Source organism: Zootoca vivipara, chromosome 2 (genome assembly GCF_965207765.1).
Source record: "Zootoca vivipara chromosome 2, rZooViv2.hap1.1, whole genome shotgun sequence".
Classification (NCBI taxonomy): Eukaryota; Metazoa; Chordata; class Lepidosauria; order Squamata; family Lacertidae; genus Zootoca; species Zootoca vivipara.
The window spans coordinates 6,080,937-6,105,180 of NC_142584.1; the positions used below are offsets into that span (position 1 = coordinate 6,080,937).

Consider the following 24,244-nt stretch of genomic DNA (forward strand, 5'->3'; position numbering starts at 1 on the left):
AATAGGCCAGCATTTACGTGACCAATGAGGAAGTGAAGGGAATAAGACAAACAATCTGAAATATTTTCCCCTGGAGGGGGTGGAGGTAGAAAGGGGTATCAAACCAGAGCTCACCTTTGCCACCCATGCTGTGAGCTGAACACAAACCTTGAAGAGGGTTAAAAGCACCATCCCGGCTGCTGCACTGGCCCCAGCAATCAGTTGAGTGTGCTATCAACCAACCATCCCGGCCCAGAAAGTCCTAACAATGGAATCTGCTCACTTGTCAGAGAAAGCTCACCCGCGAAGTCTGTCTGGCTAAGATCCAACTCCTTTTCCAGAACCTGATCCCTTGCATAGCTGCCAAGTTATCCCTTTTTTAAAGGGATTTTCCCTTATGCTGAATAGGCTTCCTCGCGAGAAAAGGGAAAACTTGGCAGCTATGATCCCTTGCCTCTGCCTCTCGGGTTATGCTACCTACCTCTTGGCTTTTGCTGCTGCCTGTGGGACTGTCTTCATTGCCTGTCCTAGACTACATTAGTTGCCAGAAAATGCTCTGACCGTTAGCTGCTGCTTCTGGAATTTAGACCCAAAGCTGTCCTCAACCACAATATTTGCCTCCAACTCTCTTGGACTGAGAACTGGTTCCCGCCGTAAATCTCAAAACCTGATTGCATGGGACTCCACTGGATGCTGCGAACCTTAAATAAGAACAATCCTGATTTTTGTACCCATGGAGGGTGTTATTTGAAGATAAAAGCGAGAATCTTAGAAAGATGTATTAGTAGGTATTTTGTTGTATATTTACAAAAAAAACAATACCTTCAAAATACCAATTTCTATCTACCCCATGTATGCCACTACAATAGTACCTTGGGTTACAGACGCTTCAGGTTACAGACGCTTCAGGTTACAGACTCTGCTAACCCGGAAGTAGTACCTCGGGTTAAGGACAGTTTCAGGTTAAGAACGGACCTCCAGACCGAATTAAGTTCTTAACCCGAGGTACCACTGTACAACAAATTTAGAAGTCATAAGAATTACAAAGTTATCCAGATGGGTTCAGTAGATGAATCTGGCATGGATGAAATCTCATGGATTCTAACCCCCTCAAAGCCTGTAACTTCTGATCTACAATGCTAACCTCAAAAGAAAATTTCCTCACCCCTATTTGCTATTTTAAATGCCTTCTTCAGTGCTGCATTTTATAGGCAAATGGATTCAATTAGGTGTACTTTTAATACATTTGCATTAAAATCAGATTTTAAGCACTTTATGATTAACATACATGCTCCCACAGATTTTTTTTATATCTAAGTTCAATTTCTTTTTTTAAGCTATATTTTGTCATCAATTTTTCTACTCCTCTTATTAGCAGCTTTGCCACCTGACTGAACATCTGTCTTGTAAAAGTTTGGTAACATCCTCAGCTAATTACAAGTATGATGTTCTCCCTTTTAACAACTGTAGGACTACTCCAAATATGCAGAGAGGACGCCAAGCACATCAGACTGCAGGAGGGGCAACTGCATGTAGGATGGCTGTCCCCAAACCACACAGAGAAAGCACCGGGCAGGTAGGTGTCAAGTCTGCCTTTCTCCTTAACATGCAAGACTTTTCACATGCAAGTATATCTAACCCATAGAGCACAATCCCACAAGATGAAGTGAAAAACTGCTCAGCCGAAACAGTGTGTGTTTGTCTGTGTGCAGTCAATGCCAAAAACACAAAAGCCATTTTTTAGAAGTTAATTTCTTTCCCCACTCTCATAACTACACACTTGAAGGGTTCCCCCCCCCCAAAAAAAATCTAAGAATAGCAATGCACAATGCATCCAGCTGAGGAGAGCAATCTTCTGTACTTATTAAAAGAGTGCAAATGGCTTTGACTAAATACAGGTTCACTGCAGTTTTTCAACCCATCTTATATTTCTGATTCAGTCCTAGGAATGGAAAGTCATACAGCCCAATAAATTTTCCCTCCAATTATCTGGGCAATTCCAAACCAAGTGATATATTGATTTGGTCACTGACAACAGCTGAAATAAGTCTAGTGCCTTTTCTACCACAGGCTCTACAAATATTGGCTGGTATTGGAAGAACAGATAGGATCTCATTTTGGGCATTATGTTGGATTTCTGAAGTCTAGCACAAAATCAAGAACAAGATATGTTTGCCAGACAAAAATATATGGCTCCCTCCAGTGATCTGGCAAATACATTTTGTGGACCCCTGGCTAGACATATGAATTCTTTTAAGGGACGAGAAACATGCATCCTTTTCTTTTCTTTTCTTATTTTATTTTAAGGTTATGTTTTTCTAGGATGGGAAAGTGTTTAAAAAAATATTCTACTCAGAACAAGAAGTGTATACAGTACATTGCTTTAATCCCAGATTGAATGAGTTCAAGGTCTCTTAAGAGAACCTGTCCTTAAAAGCAAGGGAGGAGAGGAATAAAGGTACAATCTACCTGAAGTTCGTGTCTTGATTTCAATGGGGGAATTAAGCACCCATTTAAACTTTTCCCCACTGCGATCGAATTTTCTTCTGCTGGATTATGTCCAAATTCCACCTGACACTTGTGGGCTAGTGTGGGGAGGGCGACTCAACAGCCGTTAGCATGGAAACTGCACCGGTTGTACCACCTATGTTGCAAATCCACAATTCCAGCCCCAAGTTCCTCTTGCGCCTCTCTAACAACCTGAAACCTGGAGGGAAATTCTGCTAGAAATACCAGAGGCCATGGCTGCGAATACTGCATAGCCTCATTCCCTGACTGAACAGGAAGCTACAATTCCAAAAAGAGAGAACTCCCCAAAGGCACTAAAAAGATGAGACTCCATGAAGGCATAGCTCTCCCCATCCCTCTTCTAAACCCAGGCAGGCCAGTTCTCCTGCTGCACAATTTGGGTAGGAAAGCATGTGGAAGGGCTCCGTTCCCAGCAACTTGCACGCAAACCACAGAATAGGTCTCCGGATCACAAATACAAAATGCTGCTGCGTGAGGAGGCCATGCCTAGAAACAAAGAACTCAAACCCTCGCAGAGAAAGGTACTGTTGTTGCCACCCCTGCAGCTCAAAAAGAGAGGAGCCACGGAGCAATCCAAGGAACCCACTCTTCATGCTCTATTCATTGCTTACAATATCAAACACTGAAGAATGTCTAAGTAGGAATTACTGTTCTGTGCCCGCCACAACAGATGACTTCATGGATGCGAGAAACATGAAGCTCAGATGCCAGAGGATTCCTAGACCCTAACATTTTTCTTTCTACTTACCCATACTGGCACCTAAGGTTCTTCCCACCCTGCTAGGAGCTGAACTTTTATTACTTTCAAGGACCCAAAAAAATCAGGAGTCCGGTGTTTCCAGAAGAACATTTTAGTATTTTTAAATTAGCTGAATCCAATTAAGCTGAAGCGAAGGGTGGCCAACTAACAAGCCCTGCACCAGATTTCATGTGGAAGATATGCAGGTGGTATCTTATTCTCACACCCACAGTTATGTTGCCCTCTTGCCTCCCTCGCACGAGTGAAAAGAACATTCAACATACATGAAAATGTGTTAAAGAACATTGGCTTTGGCTTAAAATACAAATTTTATTTTCAATATAAAAATACACATTTTTACAAAGAAAATACAAGCAAACCTCTCAGGTGGCTTTACAAAAGAAAGTGCAAAATAGGAAAGTAGATAAGGAACAAGCTCAAAATTGTGGCAACTGGCATTTGAGGCACCGAATCATTCAAGAGTGATTTGAGACCTTTCCCCAAGTGTCTGTGCTACATGAGAACCGCATTTGAAACCCTCAGCTCCAAAATGATTCAAAATACTAGCAAGTAAGGGTTGCCCCAGTTCTGGTTTGATGAACTGAGCTAAAAAGAAGTCTGGCAACAATGCTTATCCTTTCCTGGAGCTCTACAGACTCTAGAACAGGCATCCCCAAACTTCGGCCCTCCAGATGTTTTGGACTACAATTCCCATCATCCCTGACCACTGGTCCTCTTAGCTAGGGATCGTGGGAGTTGTAGGCCAAAACATCTGGAGGGCCGCAGTTTGGGGATGCCTGCTCTAGAACAAGGACAGGCAATGCAAACTGGCAGACATTCTTCCTTTTCCTACCCAGCATCTTACCTTGTCCAGAGGTTTGCCAAAGTTTGATACAGCTCTGCCTATTTTCAGCTCATTCCACCCACAATGCAATACTATGACCACAATCTGACACTGTTTCTCAGAACAGGGTGTGCTGGGCAGCACCTCCCACTTTATTTTGCCCTTTTCTGTTCTAGTCCAACTTGAGGCTTCTTTGTTAGCCCTTGATATTTTTATGAACATTTTAGATCATCACCATTTGGGGCATATATTGCACATACACCAGATGAGATGGTCACAGGTTTGTAGACAGTAGAATTTCAGACTGCAGACTGGAAAGGGGAATGTTGACAGGACTGAACACTCCTCCATATACCTTGTTGCACATTTTTTAAAAAGAGCTTGTCACCAAGGCTTTACACACATTTGTACATGCAAAGATTATATAGATACATATATATACACACACACTTGGTGAATCAGGGGAATGCTGTGGACATAGTGTATCTTGATTTCAGTAAGGCTTTTGACGAAGTCCTCCATGATATTCTCGCTAGGAAACTGGTAAAATGTGGGCTGAACAAGGTAACTGCTAAGTGGATTTGCATCTGGTTGACTGACCATACCCAAATGGTTCCTTGTCATCCTGGGAAAAAGTGACAAGTGGGGTGTGAGGGACAGGGGATATCGCGAAGTCCCTCCCCTCCTGAGTTCAAGCCCATCACCGACCACAGGGGGAAGCAGAGGGAGCTCCGATTCCAGTGGGGAAGCAGGAAGTCGGGTCCGAGGCTCAGGCAAGGTAGCGGAGCCAGGGTCCCAGGTGGGACAGGAAGGGGGAAGTAAGGGGGGGAGACCCATCCCCCCAACTCCAGAATTACGCCGGAAGAGGAGGGGAAAGAGGATGGGGCTTCCAAGACTTTTGTGCTGGGGAAAGACGCGCCAAAAGTCACTTGGAGGTTCTGAAACCGACTGACCACATCACTCCGTGTAAATAGCATGACTTCAGCACTGTAAATACGCAGCACCAATAAAAGAATAAAAATGCAGAGCTGCGTAGCGTCGTTACTCTGAAGTAGTCCACTCCGGCCACTGTGACAGCAACCTCCAAGTCTTTTTTGGGCTACTTTGGAGTTGCCGGGATGAGCGTGTCAGAGGCGGAGAGATGGCGGCAGATCGCGGAGCAAGCCCAGCAAGAACTGCAGCAGCTGTCGCTGCAGGCGCAGGGGGAATTGAAGGCAGCTAAAGAAGAGACTAAGAAGGTCCAGGACGACCGGCTACAACTGGCGGAACAGGTGAGAGCACTACAGGAAAGAGAGCAGGAATTAAGGGCGGTGGCGGTAGACCTCCAAAGCAAGCTGGATGCAGAGAAAAACAAGGCGGGAGGGGCACCCCAAGTCCAAGTGCTGCCAGGAAGGAGAGCCGGGACCCTAGTGAGCAAGTTCAATGGAGACCCGAAGGAATATCAGGGCTTTGAGACTGAGATGGTGTATGCTCTTGAGCTACACCACGCTGAGTTCCCTGATGATGAGCACAGAGTAGCGTTTATTGTGGAGCACCTTACCGGGGCAGCCAGGGAATGGCTAAGACCGTTGATCGCAACAAAGAATCCTTGCATGAAGGATGTCAAACTATTTCTAGAAGGTTTGAGAACGATGTATTCGTCCGATAGTCATATGGACCAGACTAAGGAGGAACTTCATAATTTACGCCAAGGAAATATGACAGTTCGCGCGTACTGGGCGAAATTCACCATGCTGGTGCACAGATTGGGGTGGGAATTAGGGTCACCCCCAATGCAAGCGGCGTTCTACTTGGGGTTGCATGAGGACGTGAAGGATGAGCTCTCGAGAGGTCCAAAGCCCAGTGATATGGATCAGCTGAGCAAAGCGGCTCTGGCGGTGGGGGTGAGACAGGAATCCCGGTGGAGCGACAAACAAGCAACGCGCGCAAAGCGGGCTTGGTTCCCACGGTCGCAGGAGAAACCACTCCCCCAGCAACCCTTTCAAGCCACGCCTGGGGCCAGCCAGGACCAGGAACCCATGCAGATTGATAGCGCGCGCGCGCGGGCTTTTCAAACCCCAGCGGCGCCAAGACGCAAGGAGGGAAAGGGCGGGAATTGCTTTCTCTGCAACTCCCCCCAGCATCTCGTCAGAGACTGCCCACATCGCAGGGAGTGGCAAGGAAGGGCGGGAACGGTGGTGCCCTCCCCCACTGACGCAGCACCACAGCAGGGAAACGGGAAAGCCTGGCTGCAGGAGACAAGGGGCAGCAGCCAGGCACAGTCAGCAGAGAACCGCCCCAGCCCGCCCACCCGCACAGAGAGGAGCAGAGCCAGCCCACCCCTCCCAGAGCAGGAGTGGTTCTAGAAGTCACGCTAACGCTCCCAAATGGCTATCCCCTGACAGTCCTTGCCTTAATTGACAGTGGTGCCTCAGCGAACTTCTTCTCGAGAAACTTTGCAGAAGAGCACCAGATCCAGCTTCTGCAGCTGGATTTTCCCCTTCACGTGGCAACCATTGACGGCAGAGAGCTGCTGGGGGGGGCCATCACTCATCAAACCCCCCCCATGAGAATGACGGTGGGAAGGCACTCAGAGACACTGGCATTCAACGTCACCACCATCTCAGACCCCCCCATCGTCTTGGGCATGAGCTGGCTGGCGCGCCACGACCCCTCCATCAGTTGGCACCAGAGATGCATCACTTTTGGATCGGACTTTTGCCTGGAACATTGCATGCAGCACCAACCAGGGGAGGGGCCTCCGATAGCCACGGTGGCCACCATGCACGTCAAAGGGGGTGAGGCGATACCCAAGCCGTACTGGGACCTGCAGGAGGTCTTCAGCGAAGCGGAGTCTGACCACCTACCCCCACACAGGCCTTTTGACTGCCAGATCAACCTGGTGCCCGGGGCAACTATACCCCCAGCCAAGCTGTACGCCATGTCAGACCAGGAACTGGAGGATCTGCGCGCTTTCATCGACAAGAACCTCAAGCGGGGGTTCATCAGAGAAAGCAAGGCAGCAGGGGGCAGCCCGGTCTTCTGGGTGGACAAGAAAGACACGCAACAGCGCCGTCTGGTGGTGGATTTTAGACGGCTGAATTCGGTGACAGAGCCAGTGGCTTTCCCCATGCCCAGAGTGGATGATCTTCTGACAGCGGCACGCAGGGGCAAGATTTTCACCAAGCTAGACCTGAGGGGGGCGTACAACTTGATCAGGATCCGGGAAGGCGATGAGTGGAAGACCACGATGTTCACGCCTCTGGGCTCTTTTGAATATCTGGTGATGCCCTTCGGGTTGCAAGGGGGCTCAGCATGCTTCCAGGCCTTCATGCACCACGTCCTGGGGTCCCTACTCTTCAAGAACTGCTTGGTCTTCCTAGATGACATCCTTATCTATTCCAATGACCCAGTGCAGCATGTGAAAGATGTCAGGGAAGTGTTGCAGCGCCTGAAGGAGAACCACCTGTATGTGAAGCTGGAGAAGTGCAAGTTTCACACCAAGGAGGTGGACTTCCTGGGCTACAAGCTGTCAGACAAGGGGCTGGCGATGGACAAGGACAAGGTGCAGGCCATCCTGGACTGGCACAGCCCCAGGACGCGCAAAGATGCCCAACGCCTACTAGGCTTCGCCAACTTCTACAGGAAGTTCATCAAGAACTTCTCTCGCGTTACGGCTCCCATCACTGACTGCCTGAGAGGCAAGCAGAAGTTCAGGTGGACACCAGAGGCGCAAGCAGCGTTCGAAAGCCTCAAGAGGGTGTTCGCCTCGGACCAGAACCTGTTCCACGTGGTCCAGGACGCGCCCCTACGCATTGAGACAGATGCTTCTGAGAAAGCTGTGGGCGCCATTTTGTTGCAACTGGACGCCAACAGGGAGTGGAGACCCTGTGCCTTCTTCTCCAGGAAGTTGACACAGCCCGAGCGCAACTACACGGTGTTTGACAAAGAACTTCTTGCGATCCACGCTGCGTTCAAACATTGGAGACACTTCCTGGTGGGCGCCAAGCACCCCATCCAGGTGTGCACAGACCACAAGAACCTGGAGTTCTGGAGAACGGCCAGGGTGCTCAACCAGCGGCAGATACGGTGGGCAGAGTTCTTCTCGAACTTCAACTTCTCCATACACTACATCCCGGGGGAGCAGAATGTCAGGGCGGATGCCCTCTCCCGCAAGCCAGAGTACATGGAGGAGGAGGCGCCACCAGCACCAAGGCACATTTTCCCCCCGTCAGCATGGTCCTGCGGAGCAGCAGTGGTGAGCGAGGCAGAACTCACAACACTGACGGCAGCGGATGAATTTGCCAACCGCATCTTCAGAGAACTGAGAGGGGGGAGGGAGCAGGCAAAGGACTTTGCAGAACGCAGGGGGCTGCTTTTCTACAAGGGTGCACTGTACCTGCCCACCACCCAGCTTCGACGTACGGTCCTCAAGCAGATGCACGACAACCCAACGGCGGGTCATTTTGGAAGGGACAAAACCGCTCACCTAGTCATGAGACACTTCTGGTGGCCAGGGGTGAGGGAAGATGTTCGAGACTATGTACGGGGCTGTGACACCTGCCAGCGGGCAAAGGTGGTCAGAGCAGCGCCAGCAGGATTGCTGGAGCCCTTAGCCACACCACACAGGCCGTGGGAAGTGGTGTCCATGGACTTCATCACAGATCTGCCTTCTTCCAGGGGCAAGACCGCAGTGTTGGTGGTGGTGGACCTCATGTCCAAAATGTGCCACTTTATACCGTGTGCCAGGGCGGTCTCTGCAGAAGAGACAGCCAAACTGTTTGTTGATCACGTATTCAGACTGCATGGATTACCTTTAAGGGTTATTTCGGATCGTGGCCGCCAATTTGTTTCCAGGTTCTGGCGGCGGCTCATGAACCTCCTGCAGGTGGAGGTCAGCTTGTCGACGGCTAGACACCCGCAGACCAATGGACAGGCGGAGAGGGTCAACGCCATTCTGCAGCAGTACCTGAGATGCTACGTCAGCCAGCGGCAAACGGACTGGGTGGATCGCCTGCCACTGGCAGAATTTGCCTACAACAATGCAGTGCACGTCTCCACAGGGGTGTCGCCCTTTAAGGCCAATTACGGGCGCGACCTCAGATCTTTCCCAGAGAGGGAGGGGGAGGAGGAGGAGGAGGGCCCACAGGCTGAGGATTGGGCAGAGGAACTGGAGACGGTGCACCAGCAGCTCAGAGAACACTTGGAGAGGGCCAAGGAAGCGTACAAAAAGGGGGCGGATCGCCACAGGCGACTAGGGGAGGTCATCAGGGTGGGGGACAAGGTTTGGTTGTCCTCGGAGGGCCTTCCCACCAGAGGGAGGTGCAAAAAGCTGGCACCCAGACGGCTGGGCCCCTTCACGGTCACGCAACAGGTCAACCCGGTGGCATACAGGCTGGCACTGCCAGAGGATATGAGGGTGCATCCAGTGTTTCATAGATCGCTGCTGTCGCCGTACAGGGAAAGCAGCAGGCTCCGAGACAGCGAACAAACCCCCGAGGGAGGGGGGGAGAGGGGAGGCAGGGAGCAACTCAATGAGGCCACGGCCATCCTTGATTCACGGAGAGGGGTGGGGGGCCTGGAGTACCTCATGGCATGGGAGGATGCTCCACCGTCCCAGAATGAATGGGTCCCAGCCACTCAGATACAGGAGGAATTCTTGGTGGAAGAATTTCACGCCCTCTATCCCCACAGACCCAAGCCCTGGCACATGGAAAGGGAGGGGGAGGAGGAGGAGGCACGGGAGAGCAGCTCACCATGGCGCTGGGAAGCAGAGTTTGAGGACTCGGGAGACGAGATATGGGTGTCACCGAGATCCACACAGTCAGAGGCAGAAGCAGATTGGCAGCACATTTTTACCCCCACCAGCTCGGACGCCACGGAATTTTTGGGATTCCAGTCCTCACAGGCGGAAGGGGGAGCCTCGCAGGACTGGGGGGAGGTGTTCACACCAACGGGCTCGGAAAGCACTGAGTTCTTAGGCTTCCAGTCGTCACCGACACCTGGGGGGGACCTGGGGAGGGGAGAAGGGGAGCTTGGAAGGGGGGTGGATGTGAGGGACAGGGGATATCGCGAAGTCCCTCCCCTCCTGAGTTCAAGCCCATCACCGACCACAGGGGGAAGCAGAGGGAGCTCCGATTCCAGTGGGGAAGCAGGAAGTCGGGTCCGAGGCTCAGGCAAGGTAGCGGAGCCAGGGTCCCAGGTGGGACAGGAAGGGGGAAGTAAGGGGGGGAGACCCATCCCCCCAACTCCAGAATTACGCCGGAAGAGGAGGGGAAAGAGGATGGGGCTTCCAAGACTTTTGTGCTGGGGAAAGACGCGCCAAAAGTCACTTGGAGGTTCTGAAACCGACTGACCACATCACTCCGTGTAAATAGCCTGACTTCAGCACTGTAAATACGCAGCACCAATAAAAGAATAAAAATGCAGAGCTGCGTAGCGTCGTTACTCTGAAGTAGTCCACTCCGGCCACTGTGACATGGGGTGCCACAGGGTTCTGTCCTGGGCCCACTGTTGTTCAATGTCTTTATAAATGATTTGGATGAAGGAACTGAGGGGATGCAAATTTGCAGACAACACCAAACTGGGAGGGGTAGCTAATGTCACAGAAGACAGAATCAGAGTTCAAAATTACCTTAACAGATTGAAGAACTGGACCTAAGCTAACAAAATGCATTTCAGTAGGGACAAATGTAAGGTTCTGCGCTTAGGCAGAACGAACCAAATGCACAAATATAGGATGGGGGACACCTGACTTGCTAGCAGTACATGTGAAAGGGATCTAGGGGTCTTGGTGGGCCACAAGCTTAGCATGAATCAACAGTGTGATGCAGCAGCAAAAAAAGCCAATGCGGTTCTAGGCTGCATCAACAGACATCTAGTGTCCAGATCAAGGAAAGTCATAGTCCCACTCTCTTCTGCCATGGTCAGACCACACCTGGAATACTGTGTCCAATTCTGGTCACCACAATTTAAGAGGGATGTTCACAAGCTGGAAGGTGTGCAGAGTAGGGCAACCAAGATGATCAAGAGTCTGGAAACTAAGCCTTATGAGGAGCAGTTGAAAGAGCTGGGTAGCATGTTTAGCTTGGAAAAGAGGAGACTGAGAGGAAATATGATAGCCATCTTAAGGGCTGTCACATGATGGATGGAGCAAGCTTGTTTGCTCATTCTCCGGGGGTGGGGTGGGGATAGGGGTAGGGACATGTTACAAGAAAGGAGATTCCAACTAAACTTCATGAAGAACTTTCTGACAGTAAGGGCTGCTAGACAGTGGAAGGGACTCCCTTGGGAAGTGGTAGACTCTCCTTCCTTGGACGTTTTTAAGCAGAGGTTTGATGGCCATCTGTCAGGGATGATTTAGCTAAGATTCCTGCATAGCAGGGGGTTGGACTAGAAGGCGTTTGTGGTCCCTTCCAATTCTAAGATTCTATGGCAGCCCTGCAAAACTCTATTCCACATGCAGAAGAAAACAGAATTGGCTGAGTCAAATTTGAGTCCTGGCAAGCAGTAGATACATTTCATTAATAATGGTAGAAGGTTGAATACTACAATTCTATGATTCTATATATTTAGACCACGGGTGTCAAACACAAGGCCCGGGGGCCTAATCCGGCCCGCCAGACCTCGTCATGTGGCCCGCGTAGCCGCTGCCGACAGTAACCGCTGACAGTAGTTCTGGAGCCTGTGATTGGCCGAGGGTCAAAACCGGGGGCGGGGCTGCAGGCGGAGGCCGGGGCGCTGGAGCCGCGCTGACAGCCTTGGCCAGGGAATTTCAATTTCGAATGAGGCTGAGGGAGGCGGTGGCACAGCGGCCAGACGGGGAAGTGAGATACAGGAGGAGGAGGAGGAAGCCCGCCGAGGAGGTAGGAAAGCCCTACAGGCGCCGCCGGCAAAGTTGGTGCCAGGACGGAGCAGCGTTGCATTTTTTTTTTTTTGCGGGCTTTGCTGTTGTCTCCGAGAGCGAGTGAGCCGCCACCCGCCGCTTCCCTTCCTCTCCTCGGCTGCATCCGGGAGGTGGGCGAGCGAGCGGGCGAAAGGGACGCGGAGTGAGCCTGAGGGCGAAGCGCAACAGCCGCTCTCTTGATGGAGCCGGGTTTCTCTTCCCTCTTCCCCCGTTTTCTCCTCATAGACACTCGGGAGGGTGCCTGGCTTTTGCTCTGCCCCCCACCCCGAGCCGCCCTTTGGCTTCTCAGTTCCGGTGGAGCTGCTCCCCGGGGGGCGGCCGGGAGGGAGGCGGCGGCGACGGCACGGGTTCCTGCTCTTCCCGCTCTGCCGCCACCTCCTCTCAGCCCCTCGTGATGTAGGGCTCCAGATGGAGTCGCCTCGCGGTGTTGAGTAGGTGGGAGGGGAATTTTTTTGGGGGGGGGGAGGTTTTCAAGCCTCCTCTGCCTGCAGTCCCAGTAGGGAGAGGCGGCGGCGAAGACGACAACAGCGCGGGTGGGGGGAAGAGCAGCTCTGAGGCGAAGATGCACGTCCGCTGGGGCTGCCACCGCCTTCCTCCTCGGGAAATCCGCTGCCCTCCCTCAGCGCGAGGGGAAGGGACTCTGGCGCTGAGGAGGGAGGATGCAAAAGCAAAGCAGGGAGTTAGCGCTGCACCGCATGTTCCTGCCCCTCTCCAAAGCATGGGGTGGGTTGCAGCGTGTGCGCAGGGCGGGAGAGGGAAGCCCTCTTTCCATCTGCAGGTTTTTAATCCCAGCAGTGGCTTTCTCCTTCCTGCCGAAGGTTTAGTTGAGCGCCCCCCCCCCTGGAAGCCATCGATCCCCACCTTTTGTTCAAATTTCCCTCGTTTACATCCCCTCCCACACACGCGCCACGACGCAGGAATGTGATCCGCGTGGGGGCGGGAATGACCTTACATTATTACAAAAAACAGTAATAATTGAATGCAGTGACAATAATTTATGATAATAAAGAGTGGACACATAGTCCTACAGACACAACCGGCCCTTTGAGGGTGACCAAACTGCTGATGCGGCCCCCGATGAATTTGAGTTTGACACCCCTGATTTAGACAGATATAGATATATATACTCACATATTACAGGACAGAATAAAACTATTATAAACGTCTCCATCACAGGATGAAAGTCCAGGAGCAAATTTTGTCACCTCATCAGCTGCTTGTATGAAATAGGTCCTAAGGCTCTAGATATAAAGCCCAACTGGACCCTCTTCCGATTATGCTCTTCATGCATCAAACAAAAAGCTATCTACACCGCATGCCACCAACCCCACCTTATGCAAATTCATTTTGCATTATCACACTCCGTCCGCCTACTTTATACTGAACATAATAACTGAGGAGTGTTTTGCAGCATTTGCAATTATTGGCAAGGTGGGATAGATGAGGCAGCCAGGTTCTATGGACTAGGCTGCTACAGATGGCAATGAAGAAAGGACACTTAGCCATGCAGGGCTTGAAAAGGGCAGCCTTTCAGAGGCAGTTCCCATTTCCATATGTATCTCCACAATCTTAAGAGCTGGAGACTTTATATGTGAACCATATGAACTGACCCAGACCCTGCAATCATCATCTAAGGCCCTTCTTTGTGTGCCTCATTTGCACATGACAGATGGCCTTTTCTGTGGTGGCCCCACGCTTGTGCAATCCTCTCCCCAAGGAGGCTCACCTGGCACCTTCATTACATATCTTTAGGCGCCAGGTAAAAACTTTGCTCTTCTACCCAAACCTTTGGCTACTTAAGCAATCTCTGGCCTTTTAAACTGGGGGAGGGGGGTGTATTGTTTTTGTTTGTTACTATGTTATGTACATTTGTGTTATATTGTAAACTTTAGTGTTATATTGTACTTTTGTGTTATATTGTAAACTGTCCTGTGATACACAGGTGAAGGGAGGCATATAAATTTAATATATATGGTGCACAGGCAATTTGTAGAAAAACAAATGGCCCTAACTGAAATGCCCCAATCAAGAGGAGTGAAGTAGGTTCCTTTTGTCCAGAGGCTGCTGGCTTCATCAGAATTTTGAAAGGAAAGCACTGCATTGGGGGCTGGACTGTCTGGTGTGGAAAGCAGGGCTTCAGTACATTGAGCTCTCACTTTCCTTTGCTTTTACTTGCCATTAATTAACTCCAGGGCCTCCTCCTTGCTCCGGGTGATCTTATCCTCCCTCCATGATGCAGGTCTCCTAGACTGGTTATGTTTCACCAAGAGATGTGAACATCGCACTTTAGTCGGCTCTCCCTGTCCATTCTTGCTGTTTCCAGTGGGGCGTTCCCATTGGCTGGCATTTGTAATATGGTTGAAATAATACACACGCCCTGCAAGATAAAACAGGAGAAAAAGACTTTTGTTGTAGGGCACAACAGATCAGCTTCTTTCTAATAAACATTCTCTTATGACCCATCCCACCCAATGATTTTAGCTTACAGCCTACCTACCTGAAATTCAGCCCATTCCCACTCACTTGCCTCCTTCAAAATTACCAGCTTGTGGTGTTTCTGCTCAATCCCCAACTGCTGCAACCAAGCTGCAAGTACCTCCCAGGACTATGTGATACCAACTCAGGCAAAGCACTACTGTAGCTTCTTTGCGATGTCAGTAACATGCACCGTCAAGGTGCATAAAAGTCCACTTTTAAAAAGATAATTGCTTTGATTTTCTCCCTTACCTTTGAATTACTATAATCAAATAGGCATTACACATAGAGACACAGACATTAAACCAAACTTTAATTTAACATGACTGTTTTAAAAAAGCCTGGTTTAAAAAGAAAATGTGAAACCTATTAAGCTTACATTTACAATCTCCTAAAAGTAAACTCATTGTTGTAAGGCACAGTTAAAAGCCTAATTTTCATTTGCAAAAGAGCCACCAAAGGATAAAACTGATTGCGACGAAGCATAGATATAAGCCAAGTTGCAACTGCTAAGCATACTTTCCCAGGACTTAAGCCCAACTGAACTCTGTAGAACTTACTTCATAGTAAACACATTTAGGACTGGGCAAGGGTTTTTATTTTCTGTTTCAAATGCAAATGTATCACCTGCTTTTCAACTGCTAAAGCTCTTCAAGCATCAGGTAACAACACAAGTCAATTCGTAAAAATACATGGTGCCCAAAATGAGATCCTATCAACTCTCTGTAATTTGAACATCCAGTACCAACCAGTCAACTTTGTAGAGGCTGTGGTGGGAAAGACACTAAACTTATTTCAAGTGTTGTCAATGGCCAAATAAATAAATAAATAAATCGCTTGATTTGAAATTTCCCAAATAATTGGTGTGGAAAACTGCTGGGGCATGTGACCTTCCCACTGCATCAGAAATATAAAAATAAAGAAATTTTAAAATTCACCAGATAAAAAAGGGAAGAGAGAACACAACACTAAAACAAGAAATCCAATTTTATTCTCTCAAAATACCTACAAGATCTCATCACTAGTCCTCCATGTATGGAGAGGTATGTAAAGGAGAAAGTGTTCCCTCAAATCCCTCAACACAGATTATATGGGGCTCTAAGGTCACACCTTGCATTTATCCTAGTAACAGACTGGTAGCCAACAAAGTTCTTGCAATATGCTCTGCACAGCTAGCACTGCTGCCATATTCTGCAACAACTGATGTTTCGAAAGTGTATTTAAAGCAACCCCACATGACAGTTTATCACTTTCTCTTAACTGCCCAAGCTTTGCAGCATGTTCCATTCTCAAATATTCAGGACTCTGCCAAGCAAACTGCATGCATTAACTTTACATATCATAGAAACACACAGTTCTGCCAAAAAAAGACAGACCCTCATCTCTGAAAGGTTCTGGGTAATTTTCTTTCAGGAAAGTGATCTTGCAGATTGTCATTGCATAGGGTAGAGAAGGCCAAAGAGTAACTCAGCAGTTTCACAATGTTCCCACAAAATCAGATACAATTCTAGAATGCAAAATGGCAAAATCATCGAAGTGTCAAAATGACCAATAAAGTTTTAGCTGCAAACACGTGTTTAATGGTTGCATCAGCTTATATTTCCTGCACAGATATGCATACTGTATTGAAAGCAAGATAGCAGTACTGTAAAGTGTTCTCTAGCCTAGTCTTCCACCTGCCATTCTAGCTTTCTGTGTGGAGGTGCATGTGGATAAGATTTTAACAATGGGAGCCTCCACCTGCAATCTGAAGATACGTCAGCAAAGCTAGGCCCTAGGCCTAAGCAGCATCAAAAATACTTCATAAATATTTAATAAATAACCCTATCTAAAAATTCGTACTGCATCCAAGATGGCAGACGGAGCTCCATTCGTAAGTAGAAGCATTCGTAAGTAGAGGTACCACTTTACATGAGTCACAACATTGAAATCTTAAACAATTCCACCATGCCAAGAGCAGTGGCTCTCAGTGTTTCAGGGAGCACTGGGCTTTGATGGAAGTTTAGTCGAGGATGGGAGGGGGGGTGAGTCATGGTCCTCATCAAGGTACGCAACAAAATACAAGCTTCCTTGAAGCACAGCTGTAGTGCCCAATTATCAATATTTCCCCGCAATAAGCACAGAAGTGTGCTGGGCATGTTTTATAGCACTTTCCACAATAGCTAGTGCAGCACCAAATGTGAACTGTGGGTGCCCTAGAATGTCAGAATTCACCCCAGAATTAACAGTGATTTGCAGGGGTTTTGTGGGAGACATACCACTAAAAATACTTGTTCCTTAAAGATTGGAAGTATTAAAAAACCACAGGACCCAAAGTGTTTATTTCTAGCTTTTTTTCAATAAGAAAATGTGTGTTAAGACCAAGCAAGCCATCAGGGAAAGATAGCTACAATCTTATTCAAAGTTGAATCATCATTTTCAGACATGGTCTTTATTTTTCAAATAATTTTTATTCATTTTACAACAACACTTACAAAAACATAAAATAACAAAATAACAGCAACAACTAACAAAACAAAAACAAAACACATAGCTTCTTAACTTTCCCTCTTTTTTCTCTAACCATTATTGTGTAGACTTCCCCAAGCTCCCCCTATCGGAATTTCATTTCAACTCTTCTTTGGCAGTTTCATAAATCATAATCTTAACCATCCTTTTATTTTTATTTTTTCATTTAACCATTATATATATTCTTCTCATTTCCTTTATTATAATTCCTTCCAATTTAATCCTAATGATATTAATAATCAATTTAACCTAAAACTTAACATTTCTATTCCGATATCCCATCAATCTACTTATTTAAAATATTTTAACTTCTTCCAATGAATGCCAATCCTTTTTTCCCCTAAACTTTTAAACTTAATCCAATTTTCATCAACTGTCTCATCTCCCTGGTCACAATGCCTCCCCGCCAATTCGGCAAAATTCCCCCACATCTAACCTATAAATTATTTACATACCGTATATTCCAGCGTATAAGACGACTGGGCGTTTAAGATGACCCCCAACTTTTCCAGTTAAAATATAGAGTTTGGGATATACTCACTGTATAAGAAATACGACCCGGCGTATAAGACACCCCTGACTTTTGAGAAGATTTTCCTGGGTTAAAAAGTAATCTTATACGCAGGAATATACTGTAATTCTTAATTTCTTTGGCCAACCATTCCATTTTCAATACCGGATTTATCAATCAGAAAGAAAACATCCATTATATTTTTCACCCCACTCCCAGTCTGTAGTGTCTTTTGACCCAAAATTGAATCTTCTCCCCCTGCTGCCCCCCATAAGTATTAACACCTTGTTTAACCAGCCTCTGATATTGGTCTTTTCAATTTCCAACTTCACTCTCAAGTTCATATGATTCCTGGTCGCTCCCCTTGTTGAAAGCAGTATCCCATAGTGTTTCTTGTTGCATTTTCCCATTCTCTGCCTCCTTGTTCCTCTTCATCCTCATCCTCATTCCAGTCCTCATTTTCCCCCTCTTTTTCTTCATCTTCCCCATCATCACAGTCCTCGTTTTCCTTCTCTTTTTCCTTCTCCTGTTGAACTGCAGCTTCTTCTTTAAAATCATAAAAATGTTCTCTGATCCTTCGAATGTCTTGTGTAACTGCTTCCATTTCCAACTTTGTTTCCTTCAGCATGCTTATCACTGCCTCATAGAAAAGTTGTTTTTTTAAATATATTTTTATTAATTTTCCAATTAAAACCAATTATATCACATTCATTATTTCAAATTATACACATATATATATCAATCAAACCGAATGTTATGCCAAATCTTCTAGAGAATTTTTTATTTGGGTTCCCATGCTTCAAGAAATTGGGGATTCCTCGCAACCGTCCACTGCCGTCTTTTTTCTAAAGTTCAAATCGTCCTCCAAGTTCATAATAATCCAGATCTTCCCCTTACAGTCACATAGATGTTTTCCACTTTCAACCGATTGTTTCCCAGCTGCTGAGATAAATATCAAACAAGGTTTCACAAATGTTCTTTCTCCTGTGTGGGTTAATCAGTCCAGCCTCCCCATAAATCTTCTTAGTCTGGAGCTCCCTGTTGCGTCGAAGCAGCGCCATCTTAAAAAGCTCAAATCACTTTCGTTTTCTCTCATAGCCATGAAGATTAACGATCTTTATAAAATTTACAGCTTTTCCAGGCAGAAGACCCAAACATCAAACCATAAACTCTTGGTAAATTAATGGATCTCCTTGCCCTATAGCTGAACTTAGCTTCAGGTCGCTGCTCCAATTCAAAGTGCGTCACAGCTCATAAATCCTCCGAACGCGTCCAGGACTCCTTCCGTCCGACTAGGGGGGGGGCTTTTCTCATCGGCAACTCCACATCTTTAAAAAATATGCTCAGTAACAACAGTTTATAAAGTTCAACTCACACAGTCTTTTGCTTCTCTTTCACTCCAAACAAGCCAGGACATCGCGTCTGGGAAGGTACGAAGTAACTCATATGAAGAAGAAAAAAAAACTCAATTCCCTTATCGCTCCGTCCCCATCAATCCTTCTTCCAGATGATATACAGCCTTTGACTCCTCTCCCTCAGCAGCATAAATTTCTCAGCAGTAAACAGCGCTTCTTCCCCTCCTTCTGAAGTATGTCCATAGTTTTAAGCCTAATTATCTTCTTTAACCATGGAAATCCCCGCCATGCAGATTAGCGTCCGGGAGTCCTGGCCCTCGTAAGTGCTTTTCAGCCCAAGCTCCCCCCACTCCATAAACAGTCGGAGTGGGTCTGTGGGCATCGCGGGCCAGCGGCCCCTCTCCGTAACCCCCGGAGAGGGTAGGGGGTTGCCATTTACTCCCCTAGCAACCGCCAAATTCCTTACGAAGGTCAGAGGGATGGAAAACAGGTCCGCCATTCCTGCCGGCGATTGTCATTTTTCAAGGACACAGCTGGGTTTTAGAAGCTGGGAATGCAGGAGCTTTTGTCTCCGAAATTAGAAAACAAATATTATTTCCAATCTGGCCATAGAATGTCCATACTTTCTCATTTCTTTATTGAGCTTAAAAAACGTCAAGTCCAAAGAAAGTATGTTGCTATTTCGTATATTTAACAGTCAATTTGTTTCAATTTAAGATGCTGCAATAGCTTCGAAGACTTGAACTAAGAAACAAAAGTTCACAGTATCCTCCTATTGTGACGTCACAATAGTCTAGCCGATCTGGTCGGGTTGCCGCTTCCAGAGAGACAGGCGGCTTTTCTCAGTTCAAGATTAAGAACTTCTCAGGGATTTTAAGTAATTTCTAGTTCATCCCCCCTTACCCTGCATCTGGGGGAGGTAAAATTTCAATCCTTGGAAGATTAAGTATTTCTAATTATTTTTTCTGGCTTTGGAAAAAATCACTGCCTTCCAGTTCTTTCAGTGGGAGGGACCGACTTCCGTTTTTTAAAAAACCCTTTAACGTGCCAAATTTTACCAAATCTTAGTACTCACGGTACAGACCTTGTTATTAAATTAGTCTTGGAAGAATTGACCGCTGATGCCTCTCAGTCATGCAGCTTCATGCTGTCAAAGGAAGTGATTTATCCGATGTGCCGCAGCTCCGACCGCCTCGCTCTTGCTCAAAACAAAGCTTGCCAGGGAGGGGGGAGACCACTTTTGGCACCCGCCAGACAACCACGTCCCCAAAACGCCCGATTTGGGGGTTCTTCTGGGGGTCCACTGCGCTGGAGCGGTTCCCCCCGCCTTTGATGCACTGAGGTCCCTTCAGCTGACTGTGATGGCAGCGCGATGAATGGAAGTCCCATTTTCAGACATGGTCTTGCCTGTACTCTTGCTTATTCTAGCACGTTTTCCAGAGTTTGCAGGTAGAAGAGGCTGCACTTGTCAGCTCAGAATCCCAGAGTTCTGTAGAGTCTGGAGACAATTCTGTTAGATGGCAAAGTCATGGCAACACCTGGTTGCATTCTGTACCCACAGGGCTTCTTCCTCTGTCCAGTTACTGTACAAGAAAATACACAGATGTGTGCACTTAGGATGCTTCAGCCCTCTGCCTAGGCACAACTACTTCTTGCTCCAAAACAAAGCCTAAAATCCACTAATTTAGCCCAAAGTACCGATTGCTGGTCAGCTGCTACAAACTTAACACATATATATATCACCTTCATGCAAGGCATGAGCCACTCAAACCTGGTTGTTAGAAGAAACCATAAAGTTGTCCTGTAGCAGGTATGCTGTTCCCACTCACTGGAGTGGGAATTCGCTTGTTCTGGTGAGTGGGCTTCCATATTCCTATGACCCTTGTGAGCAAAGCCGTCGGGAATCTCGTACTCCCAGCAGGATCACCCAAGGCGGTAAGGTCAAAGGGAAGCAGCCAGACAAAGAATGATCCAAGAAGTCCTCAATGGCAGAACAGGCAGGTGATAACAAGCGGTATGTTACAACGGCTGTGAAGGCGGATGAAGGCTGCAGCAGATAGGAATCTACTGGTCTGTCGTTACTACGTCATGTCATCAGAAAAGAGCCCTACTGGGAAGACTATGCGTTGGTCAGCGTGCACTGATCTACACACATAAAACAAATTCACGTGCAGCCGTCTTCCAAAAACACAACCCAAACCCCCAAAGTCCCATGGTGATCGGTAAATGGCAACGGGGGCAGGATCATGAAATCTGGAAGCCCCTAGTCATGAACTGGCACATGGGCGATGGATACAGATTCAGTTGCTCTGACTCATGGAATGAGGCAGTTGAGCAGCTCGACAGCTGTATCCATGACTGAACAGCCCTACTTAGGATCCACTCTCCTCACTCCAAAAAGGGGGAGGTGCCCTAAAGATAGTCTGCCACCCTTTTCCCCCCGACTGGATTACCGCGCCCAGTGCGGTCACCACCTAGTGACAATTGAACTTTGGACCATGGAATATACGGACTTTGTCAGATAACACAGACAGCGAGCGTCCTGTACACAGAACTGCCATCATTGCAAGAGAGCTGCAACGTTTTAACATCGATATTGCAGCGCTTCAAGACACTTGAAGAGCAGGCAAGGAACAACTGAAGGAAGAAAAAGGAGGCTACACTTTCTTCTGGAAAGGTCTACCTGAACAAGAACGTCAAATACATGGAGTAGGCTTCCCTATCAAAAATGATCTTGTGAGGCTCCTGTCAGAAGTACCTACCGGCATTAATGAACGACTCTCAACCCTTTGAATAAAGCTTACCAAAAACCAACAAGCTACTATTATAAGCGCTTACGCACCAACACTGGATGCCGATGAAGACATTAAGGAAAAAATTTACTCTCAGCTGGATACCGTCCTATCAGAGATGCCTAAGGAAGATAAAATTATCCTCCTGGCTGATTTTAATGCAAGAGTTGGGCGAGATTTCGATCTGTGGCCTGGGACTATTGGGAAAGGAGTTGGCAACAGCAACCAGAACAGAATCTTACTTTTGACTATATGTGCAGCGCACAACCTTGTTATTACCAACACACTCTTTCGACAGAAAAATAAATTTAAAACTTCATGGAGGCATCCTCGGTCAAACCACTGGCACCTTAGACTATGTTATTGTCCGTGCTAAATATCACCATGATGTGCTCCTTACCAGAGCTATGACGAGCGCTGACGAATGCTGGACAGATCACCAACTAATACGTTCCACGATGGCTATCAAGATTATACCTCAAACGCAGGATTCAAGGAAGGAAACCAAGGCGCAAAATGAACACTCAAGCCCTTCAAGACCCCATTAAGCGGGATTGCTTCCAAACGACTCTTAAGGACCATCTGCTTTCAGAATTCCCTGATAACATCGAGGAACACTGGACCAAGCTAAAAAACATCCATTATTGCAGCCTGTGAACAAACTATTGGATACCAAACCAAGAAACACCAGGATTGGTTTGATGAGAATGACAGTGAGATTGAACGCATGATTGACAAGAAAAGGAAGGCCTTTCAGATCTGGCAGAGATAGAAACTGTGCCACTAAGGAAAAAAACCCTATGCCAATGCTAAGGCCGAGGTTCAAAGAACCAGAGAACTAAATAACACCTGGTGGATAAAAAAAGCTCAAGAGATCCAGCACTTAGCCGACACCCATGATGCACAGAGTTACTTTAAAGCCACAAAGACCATTTATGGGCCAATAAATCATGGCATATGCCCCCTACGCTCAGCAGACGGTAACACACTTCTAAACGATAAAAAAGCTATTGCACTGTGCTGGAAAGAACATTACCAACATCTCCTTAACCGCAACTCCCCTGTAGCTGCTGAGGTCCTCTCACAAATTCCACAAAAACAAGTTAGAGATGAGCTTGCAATATCTCCAAATCTGGGAGAGTTGTGTACAGCTATTAACCAAATGAAAAACAAAAAAGCCATTCAACCTGATGGGATACCTGCCAAAATCTTCAAAGTGGCCAGAACTGAACTTACACAACTTCACAAGCTCATCGAAAAAGTCTGGGAAAGAGAAGAGATCCCAGCAGACTTTAGGGATGCCAAAATTATCAGTCTCTTTAAAAAAAGGTTACAGGTAGGTAGCCGTGTTGGTCTGCCATAGTCGAAACAAAATAAAAAAATTCCTTCCAGTAGCCAGCATCTTAGAGACCAACTAAGTTTGTCATTGATATGAGCTTTCGTGTGCCAGAACTGATTGCGGAAACTATCGAGGCATATTAGGTGTGGCCAGCAAAATTCTTGCAAGGATCTTAGCAAACCGTCTCTTAACAATATCCGAGGTGACCCTTCCTGAATCCCAAAATGGTTTTTGGCCTTCTAGGGGGACAGTGGACATGATTTTCACTGCTCGACAGCTTCAAGAAAAATGCAGAGAGCAAAACCAACCCCTGTATATGGCGTTTATTGACCTGACTAAGGCTTTCAACACTGTAAATCGTAATGCCCTGTGGACTGTACATCTGAAAATTGGCTGCCCAGATAAATTTGTAAACATCATTCGGCTCCTCCATAATAACATGACAGCAACAATCGCAGATAACAATGGCTCTCAAAGTGAACCAATCACAGTGGGATCTGGTGTTAAACAGGGTTGTGTTATTGCCCCAACACTATTCATTTTTTTCATTGCCATAAACCTACACTTTCTCAAAGGGAAACTCCCCAGCAGAGTAGAAATCATATATTGAACAGATGGAAAGCTCTTCAATCTGAGCAGACTGAAAGCAAAGTGTAAGATTACCGTAATTTCCATCATAGAGCTTCAGTATGCTGATGACAATGTAGTGTGCGCACACTCAGAGGATGACCTCCAAACCATCCTAAATATCCAAAAAACCAAAGTGCTGCATCAACAACTACAAAATAACCCCTCTGCAGAGCCACAAATCCAACTAAGTGGTGTAACGTTGTAAAATGTTGATCACTTCTCCCACCTATGCAGTTATCTTTCTACAAGGGCCAACACTGATGCCAAAATCCAGCATCGCCTGAGCTCTGCGAGTGCGGCTTTCTCCCGATTGAAGTGCAGAGTATTTGAGGACCGGGACATTCGCAGGGAAACCAAAATGCTTGTTTACAAAGCTATTGTACTACCAACCTTACTATACGCTTGTGAAACATGGACCACTTATAAACGCCATCTCTAACTCCTCAAAAAATTCCATCAACGGTGTCTCCGGAAAAATTTACACATCACTTGGGAAGACAGGCAAACTAAATTCAGTCTACTGGAAGAAGCAAAGATCACCAGTGTTGAAGCAATCATTCTTCAACATCAACTTTGTTGGACTGATCATGTTGTGCGGATGCCTGATGATTGTCTTCCAAAGCAACTACTCTATTGTGAACTTAAAAATGGAAAGCAT

The 24,244-nt window shown here is 47.1% G+C and overlaps 1 protein-coding gene across 2 annotated transcripts in view; it reads right to left on the reverse strand.

Moving 5' to 3' along the window:
• Positions 1 to 24,244, reverse strand: part of PIN1 (peptidylprolyl cis/trans isomerase, NIMA-interacting 1) — a 60,219-nt gene that overhangs the window by 22,948 nt on the left and 13,027 nt on the right. For both annotated transcript variants that reach the window (XM_035102429.3, XM_035102430.3), the window contains exon 2: positions 14,153 to 14,353. In XM_035102429.3, coding sequence (XP_034958320.1) covers positions 14,153 to 14,353 — 201 coding nt within the window. The remainder of the gene's footprint in view (positions 1 to 14,152; positions 14,354 to 24,244) is intronic.